At 41.2% G+C, this 15367-nt stretch overlaps 1 protein-coding gene across 2 annotated transcripts in view; it reads right to left on the reverse strand.

Moving 5' to 3' along the window:
- csnk1da (casein kinase 1, delta a) overlaps nucleotides 1–12615 on the reverse strand; it is a 30564-nt gene extending 17949 nt beyond the window's left edge. The window contains exon 1 of one of the 2 annotated variants that reach the window (XM_017459020.3): nucleotides 12066–12615. In XM_017459020.3, coding sequence (XP_017314509.1) covers nucleotides 12066–12141 — 76 coding nt within the window. In that variant the 5' untranslated portion in view covers nucleotides 12142–12615. The remainder of the gene's footprint in view (nucleotides 1–12065) is intronic. The other variant, XM_017459012.3, reaches the window with a different exon arrangement.
- Between the last annotated feature and the right edge of the window lie 2752 nt (nucleotides 12616–15367).

The following is a 15367-nucleotide window of genomic DNA, read 5'->3' on the forward strand; positions in this document are numbered from 1 at the left end:
TCACAGGGTTTTCTTTCCTTCTTTTTTTCCCCATTCTAGAAGAGTACAGAAGCGTTCGGTCTGTTCGAGGTTTGGTATTTACCCTGCATGCCTAATCATGTATTTGTTCTTCGACGTCAAACTCATCCTCGCTGTAACCACGATCAAACACGATCTTTTTTTTCTTCTTCCAGATGATTCTGGGATTCGTCATGCTTGGAACGTCCGCAAAGACGTTCTGGGGTTGGGGGTTGGGTGGAATAGCGAGGTTGGTATCGCCGACACGAATGGGAACGATGACGTTCGTGCTGACCTGCTACCAAAGAAAACGCCTCCTCGAAAGTCGGGATGGTCTCCTCGAATCCTGAGTTCAGCGAGTCGTTTCAAATCAACATGGCCGCTCATAGTGTCGACAGTAAACAAAGTGTACAGTGTGTGTATATAGCAGTCACCGGATTTTTTTGATTTTGGTTATTTCTTTAACTAGCGCTCGTCAGCCGAGGTGTGGTAGGAGCCGGTTTCGCGAACACAGATGCCAGACAATCTTTTCAGAATCAGAAACAGCCTGGAATGAGGAAACGCAGCTGGAAAGAAGAATCAACGACAACGTAAAGCGGTTATACAACTCGATTACTAATGCAACCTTGCGTTGTAAAACAAGTTTTTAAGTGTGTCGAGAAAAGTGCGTGCCATGATTCGGCCAAAGATGGATGCCTTGTTTGTTGCGTTATTGTGCAAACACGATACAGTACATCGACGAGGATATGGACTACAACTACGCCGCTGTCCCTTCCGCAAGAACTCGAGACACCTTCTTATATCCCTCAGTCTTTATTAAGGCACTTAACGAGCTCAACGTGGTAACGGCTAAGCCAAGCGGATACTACGCAAAATTCCCAAATTGACAGCCTGGGTTGAGGTTTGTCGCAGATCCCTAAAATCTACTCCAAACTAAAGTATCTTAGCTACGACCTTTTAACCGAGTTTCAGGACAACCTCTTTGGGACGATTTGGATCGCTCCGTCAACGTTCACAGCATCTCATCTCAAACAGCAAACCTCGACTATCGAGCACACGGACGGATACCTGTAATCCAGTAGCATCTCTGATCCAGCGCTGATATCTTGTACAGAAATAACACGTCACTGATACGCCTCAACGGCTTCGACAGGACTCCGACGTTGTTTTTTACAGCCCAGAATGGCCGCCAACGGTCAGCCGAGTGGACGTACTGGAACGCTTCGTCTATTCACCCGAGCCGTTCAAGATTGCGTAAACATAACTGACGTACAATTTAATGATGTTTAGGGAGGGGGGAAAAAAACCCTTTCGGGCTGGAAGCGTGAAAGCAGGAAACAGCCGATTACATAACTTTAATATAAACTGACAGGACTGTCACAGATGTTACTCATCAGCGGTTTGGGTTTATTATTTAAAAAAGGCCACTCCTTTACTTCAGGGGCAGAGCGTGAGCCAAAGGCTCCACCCAAATACACACACTAGTCATCTCCTGAAGAGAGGAAAAACACAAAACGACAGCTAAGCAACGGCTATGAAGTTGTAACACTTCTGTCTGCAAATCCTTCCTGCCGAGGCTGGGTGGAGGAGAAAATCCCAGCTCCTGCGCGAGAGGTTTTGGACATAATACGTAAGAAAAATCATATGGAGTCAGTAGGGGTACTTTTCACTGATTGATGGGGTAGATGTGGGGCAAATCCATGGTTCAGGGCAACAAAACGACATACAACAGGTGAGCTTCACAAAATAATTGCATGTGAACACTTCAGGAGAAATCGCTTTTTTTTTAATCCCGGCTATAAAAGGTACAACAGTCGATTCTCTAGTTTCGTACTTGAACAAGTAATCGGGAACAGCCACGACTTCAGCACAAGTGGACGAGAAAACCCGTTTGGAAAACTGATTCCTATTAGGTTTGGGTTTTGCCGGCCACTGTAGATCCAGGGGGCGGAGATTTGTGAACCTGGGTAGGAATGAGGGGTCAAACCCAGCTACGTAACTGTTTGAGACCCAATCTTGATCTGAAATTTTTTTTAAATCAAATCAATCTTACCTAATGCACCTTTAAGAGTAAAATCTCACGTGGAACGACGCTGGAACAGGAAGTGACCCGAGGCCAAATAAAAGCTGACAAACAGCAAATAAACAAATAAATAAATAAATAGATTTCCTTTTTGACATACACGTATTTAAAATACAAGTGATCCGCAAGTCAGTGGAATGCAGGTGTGTAGAGACACATTCGGCAGGTCGAATCTCTCCGATGAGGAAGCTGATAAAACAGGGGACGAGTTCGGACGCGTTCCTGTTACGAAACGGCCCGGGAAGACCGTATCGTCGACGACCTGCAGCCCGGCGGAGTGGAACCTCTGATCTTCAATGGTTATTTCTAACGAGTTGGACTTGACGTGACACCTTTCACGTGTTACCATGTCCTTTCTAAATATTAAAAATCATCTACTTGGAACAATAAAAACGCCAAAAAATGCATCTCTGCACAAGTAAAATGACTAGCGGTGGACGATGCGAGAAAAAACAATTAGGTATTGCAATATCTCAGCAGCAGAGCACTGTAAAAATATATCTAGTGTCTACATAAAAGAGCACTTTTTATATAAAAAAAATTATGCACGTCATTTTTTTAATATATTACAAATATTACAAACTTACAAAGATGCAGATTATTTAACATGGTCCAGTGCCCCGCCCTATTTGCTATATTAACGTGGCTGATTTTGTTTTAGAGGTCTCATGCGATAGGTTTACGTGCATCCGAGGTCAAAAACGCACTTTCATTTTCGCATAATTTACATCTCGCAGCTTCACCTCTTTTTCTCATTTCGCAAACGACTCGCTCGAGGATCCGTTTCTAAACTCTAAACTTGCGAAGCGCTAGACCAATCACAACAGGCAGGGGACATCTGACCAATCAGAGCACAGTAGGCTCTCTGAAAGGAGGAGTTTCGGAAGACGACTCGTTTCAGCTGTTCAGAATCGGTTCCTTCTTTTGGGAGTCGATAACTCCGTTTGTCCTGCGCTTTGATTGCTGAACCTTTGCAGACTTTTTACAGTCACAAACTGCTCTATAACGCACTACATGAAAGGTAATATATCTGAAAAAGCATAACGGGGCGCTTTAAACATTCAGAATCTTTTCTATTTCTCCATCTGTATTTTTCCTTTTTAAACCTACTCACCTTTAAAATGTTTATAGTTAAAATGATTTTTTTTAAACTGAAGCACCAACATCGTAAATATAATAAAGTGTAAAGTATGATAAAATCACACACACACACACAAAAAAAGAAAAATACACATTTCCTCTCCAAAATTCTGGTATTTGTCATAGGATCCAATATGTTTTTTTTTCTCTTCGATATCTAATCTACCTTTGCTTTTTATTTTGTTTTTTTTTTTGCTAGTATCAACCAGATACTGATACTCGGTATCAGATCGGTGGCATCAAGAATAAAGAAAAACATAATTAATATAGAAAATAATTAATGATGCAACACGTCTCGACTGACAGGCAGCAATTGGATTTAGGAAAAGGGAAGATTAAAATAACAAAAAATAAAAAAGTACAAAAAATAATTTCTGGCTTTAATTCTTTGTAATTAGTAAAAGGAATAAAAGTTAAAGGTGAAACTTTACAGCTCGAAACGAGACTGAAAAACCCCACGACTCTACCAGAAAGTGTTCCAGGAAGCGGATCAATCAATACGCTCGGCCATTTTAAAATCCCCGAGCAGCAGCTGCTCTCCCTCCTCCCCCGACTCTGGGGGAAATGGGGGCGAAGTCTAATCTAAAAGGAACTACAACCAAGCTTTCATAGAGTTAAACGTAGCCGTGTGAACAAATCCGACTGAAGGAAATCGATGTACACGTGATAATCAGAGCAGCGCGTTAAAGCACCAAATCTGTAGGCGTAAAATCTGAAAAATTGTCAAATTCTGTACGCGACAATTTGTGAACATTGTTCGGACTTAAAAAAAAAAAAAAAAAAAAAAAAAAAAAAAAAAAAAAAAAAAAACACCCGTACGCGTGGAATTTGTGCTCAGGTAACTGGAATGCAACTGGTATCGAGATTATAATTTAACGCCTTTTTTCTTTTCCTAAAGTGCCGAAAGTGTAAAGTTTAATAAACATTTCAGAAGAACTAAGAACAATCCAAAGAAATCTGTCCGATCAGCCCAGGAACTCAGGGCGGCCATCTTAAGCGCGATTAGACCGGTTTTGCTTTAGATCCATCAATACAGAAGCGTCACTCGGTTAAATCTGGAACACGGACTGAACGGTCTGCAGTTAACACATCACGAATACTAACGCTAATGCATCACTAATGTTTGCTAGCGAACAAAAGCAGCATTGACCAACAAAAGACCAACAGAACAAAAGCAACACAGACATCCAGCATTTCCCCCCCTATTTTGTAGATTGAACACTTAGATTAAATTGAAAATGGCGTAACTGAGTTCCAGCTTCCCGCTTACGAGGTTAGAAATTGACTCTAGCATGGCTAGTCAGCATCATACAGCGTGGGTGTGGCTCGTTCGCTAGCTTACTGCTGGGAATCCCTTCATAAAGCATAGCATATAGTTAACAAAAAAAAAAACAGGGTACTGTGTGGCGTGGTCATAAGAGCAGACGAGTAAAGAAGGTAAGCACGACTGGCAGCCGCAAAAAAAACAAAGCAAAAACATCGGCAAATATAATGACGCATCACGACACTAAGAAATGATTGGAATATCAAAGCGCCGTGGGAGGGGCCTTGTTGGCATCCGGTATTAACATCCGATCACAAGTTCTGCACGTCCTTTCAAGTACCCGTGTTTAAAAACTCTCCCATTTAAATCGTCTTCAAACCAAACGTATAAATGAACTGGATGTCCTCGGAGAACATCTTCGTTCGGTGGAGAACTCTACCACTCGGGACGATTCCCAAACGGGCTCGCGATGATTACGCGTTTTCAGGTGAGGCAAATGACGCCGTGGATCGGTTGCTCCGTCTGTGATGTCCGGGACGCGTAACAAAAGTGTATGATCGCATGACGGATGGTTATCCGCGGAGGTCCCAGATCCCCACCGGATGTGGTGTCGCCGATCAGATTACGATGTGTCTCCAAGACACGTTACTACCTGTGATCGGATCACTCGGGACAGACTTGAAATCCATTGTTTCCACTAGTCTGGATTTTAAAAAAAAAAAAAAAAAAAAAAGAAGTGTGTTTTCCAGTCCCCGTGACAGTGTGTGTGTTTGTGTTTGGCTGGTGCTTTTTAGAAGACAAAACCGCAGCTTTATAATGTAGCAAAGCTCCACAGATTTAAAGGAATAAAGAACTATAGCGTGATAATGTTGAAAAAATAAATAATTCTAATAAAACAAAAAAAAGGTGAGTCTATGTGATTCGTTCCATGCAAGGAAAACTAACACAGCTCTTTAGTAATGCGTGTGTGTGTGCGTGTTGTCGAGGCCAGCCCCAGCTGCACGTTGTCCACTCTCGGCGTGAGGAGATCGGGGGGGGGGGCGTTTACATAATCCCCACGCTAAGCAGATTGCGAATGTTTCCAGTGCGCGTGCTGAATCGCCGCGTTGCGCAACGTTGAGCAATTCGTAATCCTACGACGCCAATTAAGGACACCATGACACGAGGCCAAACTTTTCAGAATCACCGGGTTATGGAAGCGTTTTTATTGTCGAGCTGTCGTGTTTAAACGCGGCGAGAACGGCTGAAACGCTTCTCCGTGTGAAGCGACTCTGAATTTCGTTACGGTCTGCGTCATCAGCACGATAAATTCTTCTTCTTCAACGTTATTGTAAGGGGTCACTTAAAGAACGACTCCTGAACCAGAGAGGCAGGTTTTTGGAAATTCTCAGCTTCTCACTCTGCATTTGTAAAAGTGTTCGACTGCTTAATTAAACCTCCGACTGGTTAATCAGGAAAAATGTAAACGCAAACTCCAGAGGCTTTTTGGGTTTTTTTTTTTAATCTCTTGTACTTTCCAGGCCTTTTCTTTCCGTGCTGAGCAATCTGTACAGGATTAGCGCTCCGTCCCTCGGGACACTTCTTTGGCACTACTGTGCCGTTATAACGATCCAGAACAGAAAAAGGGTCTGATCACATGCTCTGCACAGAATCATCTCGCGGCTCAAGCGCAAAGAGACGGCCGAGCGATGAGCTCAGCGCAGTGAAGCTCCAGCGTGCAAATAAAAACAGAAAATAAATAACGGGCTGCGAGGAGAGAGCCGAGTACGGGTTTAGGCGTGAGCCGATAATCCACACCGTTACGACTGAAACTGTGGCGATACGACGACGTGACACCCGAATCACAAGTTACTTGACGATACACCGTGTATCAGAGATATCATGACTTTCTATAGCTGCATGTTTTCTGAAAAACCGTTACAAGCTCACACTGTGGTCTTCAATAGTTAATGATATTTTGTGTCTCTGTCTCACTCTCCCCGCAGAGCAGATTAGATCTGAACCGGTAACAACTTCTTCCATCATCCCTTCATTCTCTCTCTCTCTCTCTCACTCTAAATATATATTTCTCCGTCCCTCCCTGTCGGTCACTATCTCACTGTGTCTCTCCCTCTTTCTGTCACTCTCATTTTGTCTCTCTCTGTCCCCCTCTCTCTCCATCGCTCTCCTAGTCCCAATCTTTGTCTGTCACTCTCCCTCTCTCGCTTTGTCTCTCTCTCTATTGCTCTCCTTCTCTCTGTCCTTCTCTCTCCTAGTCTCTCTCTATCGTTCTCTATCACTCTCCTAATCTCTCTTTCTATCGTTCTCCTAGTCTCTCTCTTTGTCACCATCTCTCTTTCTCCATCTGTCTCTTTTGTATCCTTCCATTAAGTGCTACAATTAAAAAGCATCTTAAAGCTTAGTAGTTTTTAAAGAAAATAAATAAACACATACATATAAATACACACACATATACATATATATACATATATACATACATATATATATATATATATATATATATATATATATATACACACATATATATATATATACACATATATATACACATATATACATATATATACACATATATATACACATATATACATATATATACATGTATGTATATATATATATATATATATATATATATATATATATATACACATATATACATATATATATATATATATATATATATATATACACACACACACACACCGTAAGGGTATAATAATGGCCCGATAATTAAAGTTTCAGTATCCGTACAGGAAAAGAAAACGTGGCATCATGCCATCTCTAGATATCTCTACGAGTGTTATAATTATTGCTCAGAAATACGTGGAGAGAGAAAAAAAGTACGTGAAGTATGTGTAGATAATCACACAAAATACAAGCATAGAGAAAACTGTGTCGATGTGAAATAAACTATTAAATATTTACACAAACAACCTTCAAATTCTTCAGGCCAGATTTACACAACACGATGTACCAAGGCGTGGTTTTTGTCCGAACTTTACTCTGTTAGCTTTGCGCTGTAGCTTCGTGTGAGAATCAAAAATGAATGAAAACCTTTAAAGCGCGATATAAATCATAGCACCCCCTCCCCCGTGAGGAATCGGGACACTTGGTAAAAGCTGGAACTTCCTGAACGAAATGGAGATGTGGAAACATTACCATAGAAATTTGCCTATTTGTAATAATCTACGCAAAATAAAAACGTACAGAAAGCTTACAGCCTGCAGTTTAGCATTGCGCAAACCAGGGCTTTATCTCAGACGCAATTCCTGACGTAGTTTCTGACTCTGTGCGACGCGCTCTTATCTATACACGCGGATAAAAAAAAAAAAAGACACCGAGCTCCATCTTTATCACGGCTTCTGCTGTTTTTGTGAACCGTGTATGAGGAAATGTCCTTTGAGACATGCTAAACCGGTAGCTTAATTAGCAGCTGTATTAGCCTCATCGCTCCAAGTGCAAAAACACTAACATAAAAAGCAAGCGTCAGACAGGAACATGAGGGGAAACGGTGTGGGTTTCATTGAGGACTTGACTTCCCAAACGCTGGCCGGGCGAGGTGAAGCGAGTGCACAGGAGAGGAGCAGCTGGCTGAGAAAGCGATGATGATAGCGGAGATTATATTACGTCATGTTCAGCGCACGAGAACCACGCCAAAAACTAACACTCCAAAGATCGAATCAAACAAACCTTTAAGGGTTCTAACAAAGGAACAAAAACTACACGAGAACTCTTCCAGATATTTCATGAATATTTCAATATAAATACATTTGACATGTTTCAAGATGAGGTTTTAGGGTTCTTTGAATAATTAAGCTTCCTACAAGAGAACCCTTCGAGATAGAGAACTGTGCCAGGCTAGGGTTCCAAACAGTGGAACCACCAAGCTTCCTAAAAAGAGAACCCTTTCAGATAAGGAAACACTCTGGAATAGGGCTCTACACAGAACGTTTAAGAGTTCCAACAGTGGAACAGTTAAGAGTCCTACAAGAGAACCTTTTCAGAAAGGGAAACAGTCTGGAGAAACTTCAAGGGTTCTATCAGAAGAACAACCATCCAGCTTCCCACAAGAGAACCTTTTTTGAGATCAGGAAACATTCTTTCACCTTTCAGAAACCACAATGATGAAGGAAAGCACTATTAATAATAATAATAAAAAAATAATAATAATAATAAAATAATAATAAATGTCTTCAAAGGAAGAAGAAAACTATTCATGAACCTGCTCTACCCTGATATTATTTTTAGTTCATTATAAAGCATAGAGAAAACTGTTATAAGAGTCTGTGATTTTTTCCAATTGGAGTTGCACTTTCAGCCGAAGATCAGAGACATTATTATCAGAACTTCTAGCATATTAAAGTACGTATTTCTGATCAATCTTTTCTTAAGATTGCAACAATTACAAGATAAAGATATACAAAACTTATCTGCGACAATCGCTCAATAACGACACAAGAGCTCAGAGTATTGCCTGGTACCTGACACTGACTTCTGCATAGGCTGTTTAAAAGGTTTCGTGTGTGTGTGTGTGTACACATACGCCCCATTTCCTATGACTCACTTTCATCCAGTGATCTCAGTACTAAAAAAAAACAATCCTTGCTGAGATACTCTGCATAAATTCTGCGTCTCGGGCAAATAAAAATCGCTTATGTAAACAAATCACCTGTTCGTTACGCGTCTCAGATATGTTAATATGTAACGGTGTTAGAGTATTGTTAAGGACGCGGTCAGCTCAGAAAGATGAGCGAGGTGTGTGTAATGGTCAGGAACACCTCGATGGCCTTGACTGATTGACAGAATTAGCATAACATTCACATCATAATAGGCTTTAAGAACGACTTGCGTGGTAAATAGTTATAATGAACACTTTTTTTGGTTTAAAAGTCATCCTCTGACATGTTGGTCTGAATTCACTTTGGTTAACACCTTCCTATATTACCCATAATCCCACGGTGATAGCCCATGATGCACGGGGATTTAGCCCTTGCTTCAACTGTACTAAAACGGAGCGATGCGGTGACGCTTTAGTGCTTTCCTCTGGCCACATTTCCTCACCTGCACATCTGTACACGCTCTCAAACGCTTCAAACTGCGTTCAGACATCGCGCTCGCCATCTCGTAGACCACTAACTAGCCGTTAGACTACTAACTAGCCGTATTCTTGGACTTTGAGTCCGGCATCGTCTCCACTGCCTTCTACGATGGATTTATCATTAATATGGAGGTTAAAAGTTGCTGGGAAATGATAAGGAGCGAAAAAAAGATTCTCGTGCTTTTTTAAGGCACTAACAGCAAAACATGATCATTAGCACTCAAGTCTGAGATCAAAGAAAATATTTTATTTTATCAAACGTCATCGTAACTGCACAAGCAACGGCGTCGGTACGGCACACAGCAGTGTATAAGAGCTGTGTAGAAGAGGTGTGTAAGAGCTGTGTAGAAGAGATGTATACGAGCATAGAAGAAGAGGTGTATAAGCGTTTTATAAGGGGTGTATACGAGCGTAAAAGCAGTACAAGCGGTGTAGAAGCGGTGTGTACGAGCATAGAAGCGTTGTATAAGGGGTGTATACGAGTGTAGAAGAAGAAGCGTATAAGGGGTGTGTGTATACGCGGCGTATAAGGGGTGTGTGTATACGCGGCGTATAAGGGGTGTGTGTATACGCGGCGTATAAGGGGTGTGTGTATACGCGGCGTATAAGGGGTGTGTGTATACGCGGCGTATAAGGGGTGTGTGTATACGCGGCGTATAAGGGGTGTGTGTATACGCGGCGTATAAGGGGTGTGTGTATACGCGGCGTATAAGGGGTGTGTGTATACGCGGCGTATAAGGGGTGTGTGTATACGCGGCGTATAAGGGGTGTGTGTATACGCGGCGTATAAGGGGTGTGTGTATACGCGGCGTATAAGGGGTGTGTGTATACGCGGCGTATAAGGGGTGTGTGTATACGCGGCGTATAAGGGGTGTGTGTATAAGCAGTGTGTGTATAAGCCGTGTGTGTAAAAGCCGTGTGTGTAAAAGCCGTGTGTGTATAAGCAGTTTGTGTATAACCAGTGTGCATATAAGCCGTGTATCAGTGGTGTGCATATAAGCCGTGTGTGTATAAACCGTGTATAAGCAGTGTATCAGCAGTGTGTGTATAAGCGGTGTATGTATAAGCAGTGTATAAGGGGTGTATAAGCCGTGTGTGTATAAGCCGTGTATAAGGGGTATGTGTGTGTATAAGCAATGTATAAGAAGTGAGTATAAGCTGTGTGTGTATAAGCAGTGTGTATAAGCGGGGTGTATGGGGTGAATAAGCGGGGTATAAGCGGTGTGTATAAGCAGTGTGTATAAGGGGTGTATAAGTGGTGTGTATAAGCGAGCGTTGTGTATAAGCAGTGTGTATAAGCAGGGTATAAGGGGTGTATAAGCGGGGTGTATGAGCGGGGTATAAGCGGTGGGTATAAGCGGGGTATAAGGGGTGTATACGTGGTGTGTATACGCGGTGTGTGTAAGCAGTGTGTATAAGTGTGTATAAGCAGTGTGTATAAGGGGTGTATAAGGGGTGTATAAGGGGTGTGTATAAGCAGTGTATAAGGGGTGTATAAGCAATGTGTATAAGCGGGGTATAAGCAGGGTGTATAAGCGGTGTATAAGGGGTGTATAAGCGGGGTATAAGCAGTGTATAAGGGGTGTATAAGGGGTGTATATAAGCAGGGTGTATAAGCGGTGTATAAGCGGGGTATAAGGGGTGTATAAGCGGGGTATAAGCAGTGTGTATAAGCGGTGTGTATAAGCGGTGTATAAGCAATGTGTATAAGCGGGGTATAAGGGGTGTATAAGCAGTGTGTATAAGCAGTGTGTATAAGCGGGGTATAAGCAGTGTGTATAAGCAGTGTATAAGCAATGTGTATAAGCGGGGTATAAGGGGTGTATAAGGGGTGTATAAGCAGTGTGTATAAGCAGTGTGTATAAGCAGTGTGTATAAGCGGGGTATAAAGGGTGTAAGCAGTGTGTATAAGCAGTGTGAATAAGCAGTCTGTATAAGTAATACAGGGAAGTTTAATGTGCGCTCTAACACCTTATGATTTCTGAGAAGTGTATAACGCACTGTTTCGACTCTTTAATTAAACACGTTTATTTCCTCCTCGTTGTTCTGTGACCTCATGAACATTTGATGTAGAAAGGACAGAGGAGTTGTTGTTTTTTTCTCTTACACTCAGAAGTTTAAACTGTTAACCAGCCAGCTAACTAGCAGTGTTAATCCCAACCCCAGCCAGCTAACTAGCAGTGTTAATCCCAACCCCAGCCAGCTAACCTTGTTCAACAAGCAGGAAGCTCGACTGACTCGTTAACACTGTCTAGTTTGTAGCCTGACCGCTAAACTAATCGTCTTTAAGCTTCGGGAAACGAATCGAATTTTAAAAAATCGAATCGAATTTTTTTTTTTAATTAACGGACAAACAGAAAACTAGCCAAATAGCATGCTAGCTTTTTGCTGAAAACAATTGACATGTCAAGCTAAACAAACACAGTTTTATCAACAATCTCTATTATAATTTTAAATAAATAAAATAAACAAATGAAACTCACCCAAGTAAATGTCTCCAAAGGATCCCGAGCCGATTTTCCTCCCGAGCCTGTATCTGTTCCCGACTCTCAATTCCATCGTAAAAGGAAAATTAACAACTAAATTACAAAGCTAGCAAAACAGCTAGCCCTAACAAAAAATAAAGAAAGGTAAGTGTATGTAATTGTTTCCGTAAAACTATTTAAAAAATAATAATTCGCGAAGTCTATATTCTCTCTCTCTTTCGTGCTCAAGCCTCTCTCCAGGCTCCACAGCTGTGCTAAGATACACCAAAGCTAACGCTAAAGCTAAGCTAATTCCCCTTCAATAATTATCCCAGTTTTTTCACCATTTGTTTTCTAACATTCCGAACGTCGCACCATCACAATATCGGGCTCGACACGAAGTGTAAAATGTCGAATTTATGCTCCGGGTGTTTTCTTGTTAAAAACGAAGCGTTTAAAAAAGGATGAAAACGGATTTACTTTACATTGGAGACGGGGGAAAATATATACATATACACCAGAGCCTTCTTAACCCTCTTCCGTCGCTCTACCGTTTACAGCCCGTGTACGTCTGACGCCGTTTGCGTGACGACGTCACTTCCTGTAGCAACAGCGGGGAAGGTAGAACGTGATTGGTTGGTTGTGAAATAAATGGGATTTTTTTTTTAAACATGGGCGGGGCGGTCGAGGAAGCTTTACACAACAACGACAACAACAAAAGGCTCGGCTAAGCTGCTAGGCTTCTTTTGTTCGCTTCAGGGAGTCCTTTTATGAAAAAAACACACTGAAATACTAGTTTAAAAAACTTTTCTACAACGCTATGAACTTAAAACTGTGTATTGAAATAGACTTGTGCCTATTTATCAAGTAAACAATAAAACAACGGACTGTTAAAAATATCAACAAAAGCACAACCGGAAGTGTTTCGTGTATAAAACGTTAAGTTTAAGTGTGTAAGATATTCCTCTTATACAACAGCAATTTGGAAAAATAGACACTTTTTGATTTATTCATCTAAAAGAAATGATATACTTTTTATAATCCGTTTTTAGTTACGGTTAATGTTGTGGAACGTCCACAAAACAAGCTAGTTCCTGTTATCACTTGTGTTATAGCAGCTATAAACAGTCTCACTTCACCAGCCTCTGTTTTTACCCCTGGCTCTTAAAGTTAACGAGACCAAATCACAGCTTGTCATGTCCTGTCATGAAAATTCTCACTTTTCAAATCACAACTAGCTTGAAAAATTAGACTCTTCATTTACATTAAACATTTTTTAACTGTTAAAACTGGGTGATGAAACAGAAGATTAAACAAAAAATAACCTATAAAATAAGTCCTATAAGTAAGGAATAGAACATGCTACAGGGTGTACTGTTACAGGAAAATAATCAGTGACGGGGTGGTGGTGGGTTTCAGCCCGATAAAAAGGGCCCCGTAATAGCACATCCTGAAGTGTTTTATTCCAATTATACCACGACAATTTGCCACAAAAATTACACTTATCCATTTATTAATCAGTCATACACCATACATTTTATCCATTTTTAGTTACGTTTAATTTGCGGAACATTCACAAAACAAGTTAGTTCTTGTTATCACTCGTTAACTCACCAGCCTCTTGTTTTTTTCTCATTCATAAAGTTAATAAGACATCATCAAAAATTTTATCAGCAGGCTGTCATGTTACCAAGAAACGTGGAGGGGCAAAATGCTGCGATGGAAAAATCACTGACTGTTACAAAGAGCTGACACTGGAGGCTCCTTCAATAAATTATTAAAGAATGACATGCCATGATTTTATTTCATGTTGTGGAATATCCGTGAAACAAGCTAGGAACTAGCTACGTTATCATTACATTGTAGAATATATAAACAGTCGTCACCTCATCGGCGCATGTTTTTTTTTTTGTTCCTCTCTCGCGCTCTCTCTTGAAGTTCATCATTTCCTGTCATGAAAATTCCCACTTTTTCAAACTGCAACTAGGTTGAAATATTAGCATCGTCACTCAGGTTGTTATAGAAGCAATAACGTGTTTAAATGAGCGCTTTAATGTAAACCTGTGATACTCAGCGGCACTACAATCAGAGCTGCTGTTATAGACAATTCATCAACACCTTCTGTCCAATCAGATGTGAGAATTGAACAGCACTCTTGCATAATAGAATATAGTCTATCTATCTATCTATCTATCTATCATACAAAAGGAACAAATAGAGGACTGTAAGCCATTTTGCAGCCGTCCCAACCTACTGCTCTATTGTATAGAAGCTTTAAGCTGCTCATGTTACAGAGAACAAGGGCTCATGCTGTGTGTTTGCTAGGGTGTGCCCTATGCAAAACCATCGTGTTAAGCTCAGTTCATACTGGTCTAACCTGTCAGAAAGGCAGCACATCCTTGTATCAGTGGGGAAGCAGCTTCTGGAATAATAAATGGGTCAGAAATGCACACACTTTGCACACGCAGCCCGATACTACTCTGAGCATGGTGCATTTCAGTCTGTCGGGAAATGTTCAATATTCAAATCACTTTAAATACAATATGTACACAGAATTGTGTAAAATACAAACACACACACACACACACACACACACACACACACACATATTTGACCTGAAACTTTTACAGTCTATAGTTAGCTGAAGGTAGGAGCTATGAAACTCTGAATCTAGATAAATAAAGCCACACCTAGCAAAACCCATGTACACACACTGCCTGAACACAACATGACTGACAGGCAGGTAAAGAGACACCTCCTGGTCCTGACGGATTAGAGGATTAGTGGAGGTGGGTTACTGTCTGTGAGAAGTTTGACATGTTCTCCCTGTGTACTTCCAGGTTCTCTGGTGTCCTCTCACCTCCCAAACACATGCCGGTACATGAAACGTGACTCTAATTTGCCCCTAGATATGAATGTGTGTATGTGTGTGTGTGTGTGTGTGTGTGTGTGATGGCCTCCGATAGACTGGCTTCCCATCCATGTTGTATTTCTGCCTCTCGCCCAGTGTTCCTGGGATATGCTCCGGATCCACTGCCATAAAGGTTGAATGAATGAATAAAGATAAAGGCCATATGAACCCTCTTACCCATCACACCTCATGTATCAACCTGTTATCTCTGGTAGGTGAGACAGACCTTTGACCAAGGTTGAGTTCAGGAACAGTTTTTCTCTAAACAGCTAACAGCATTTCAGTCACTGATGCATCCTGTCAGTTTGGAACGACGTGTTTGGACATTTTACGTCACTCTGCTCTAATGAGACTCTCCAGCTTGGACAGTGGAAATTTCTGGCCTTCAATGTTATATTTTTACGTGACA

The sequence above is a fragment of the Ictalurus punctatus genome, chromosome 2, assembly GCF_001660625.3.
Source record: "Ictalurus punctatus breed USDA103 chromosome 2, Coco_2.0, whole genome shotgun sequence".
NCBI classification, from domain to species: domain Eukaryota; kingdom Metazoa; phylum Chordata; class Actinopteri; order Siluriformes; family Ictaluridae; genus Ictalurus; species Ictalurus punctatus.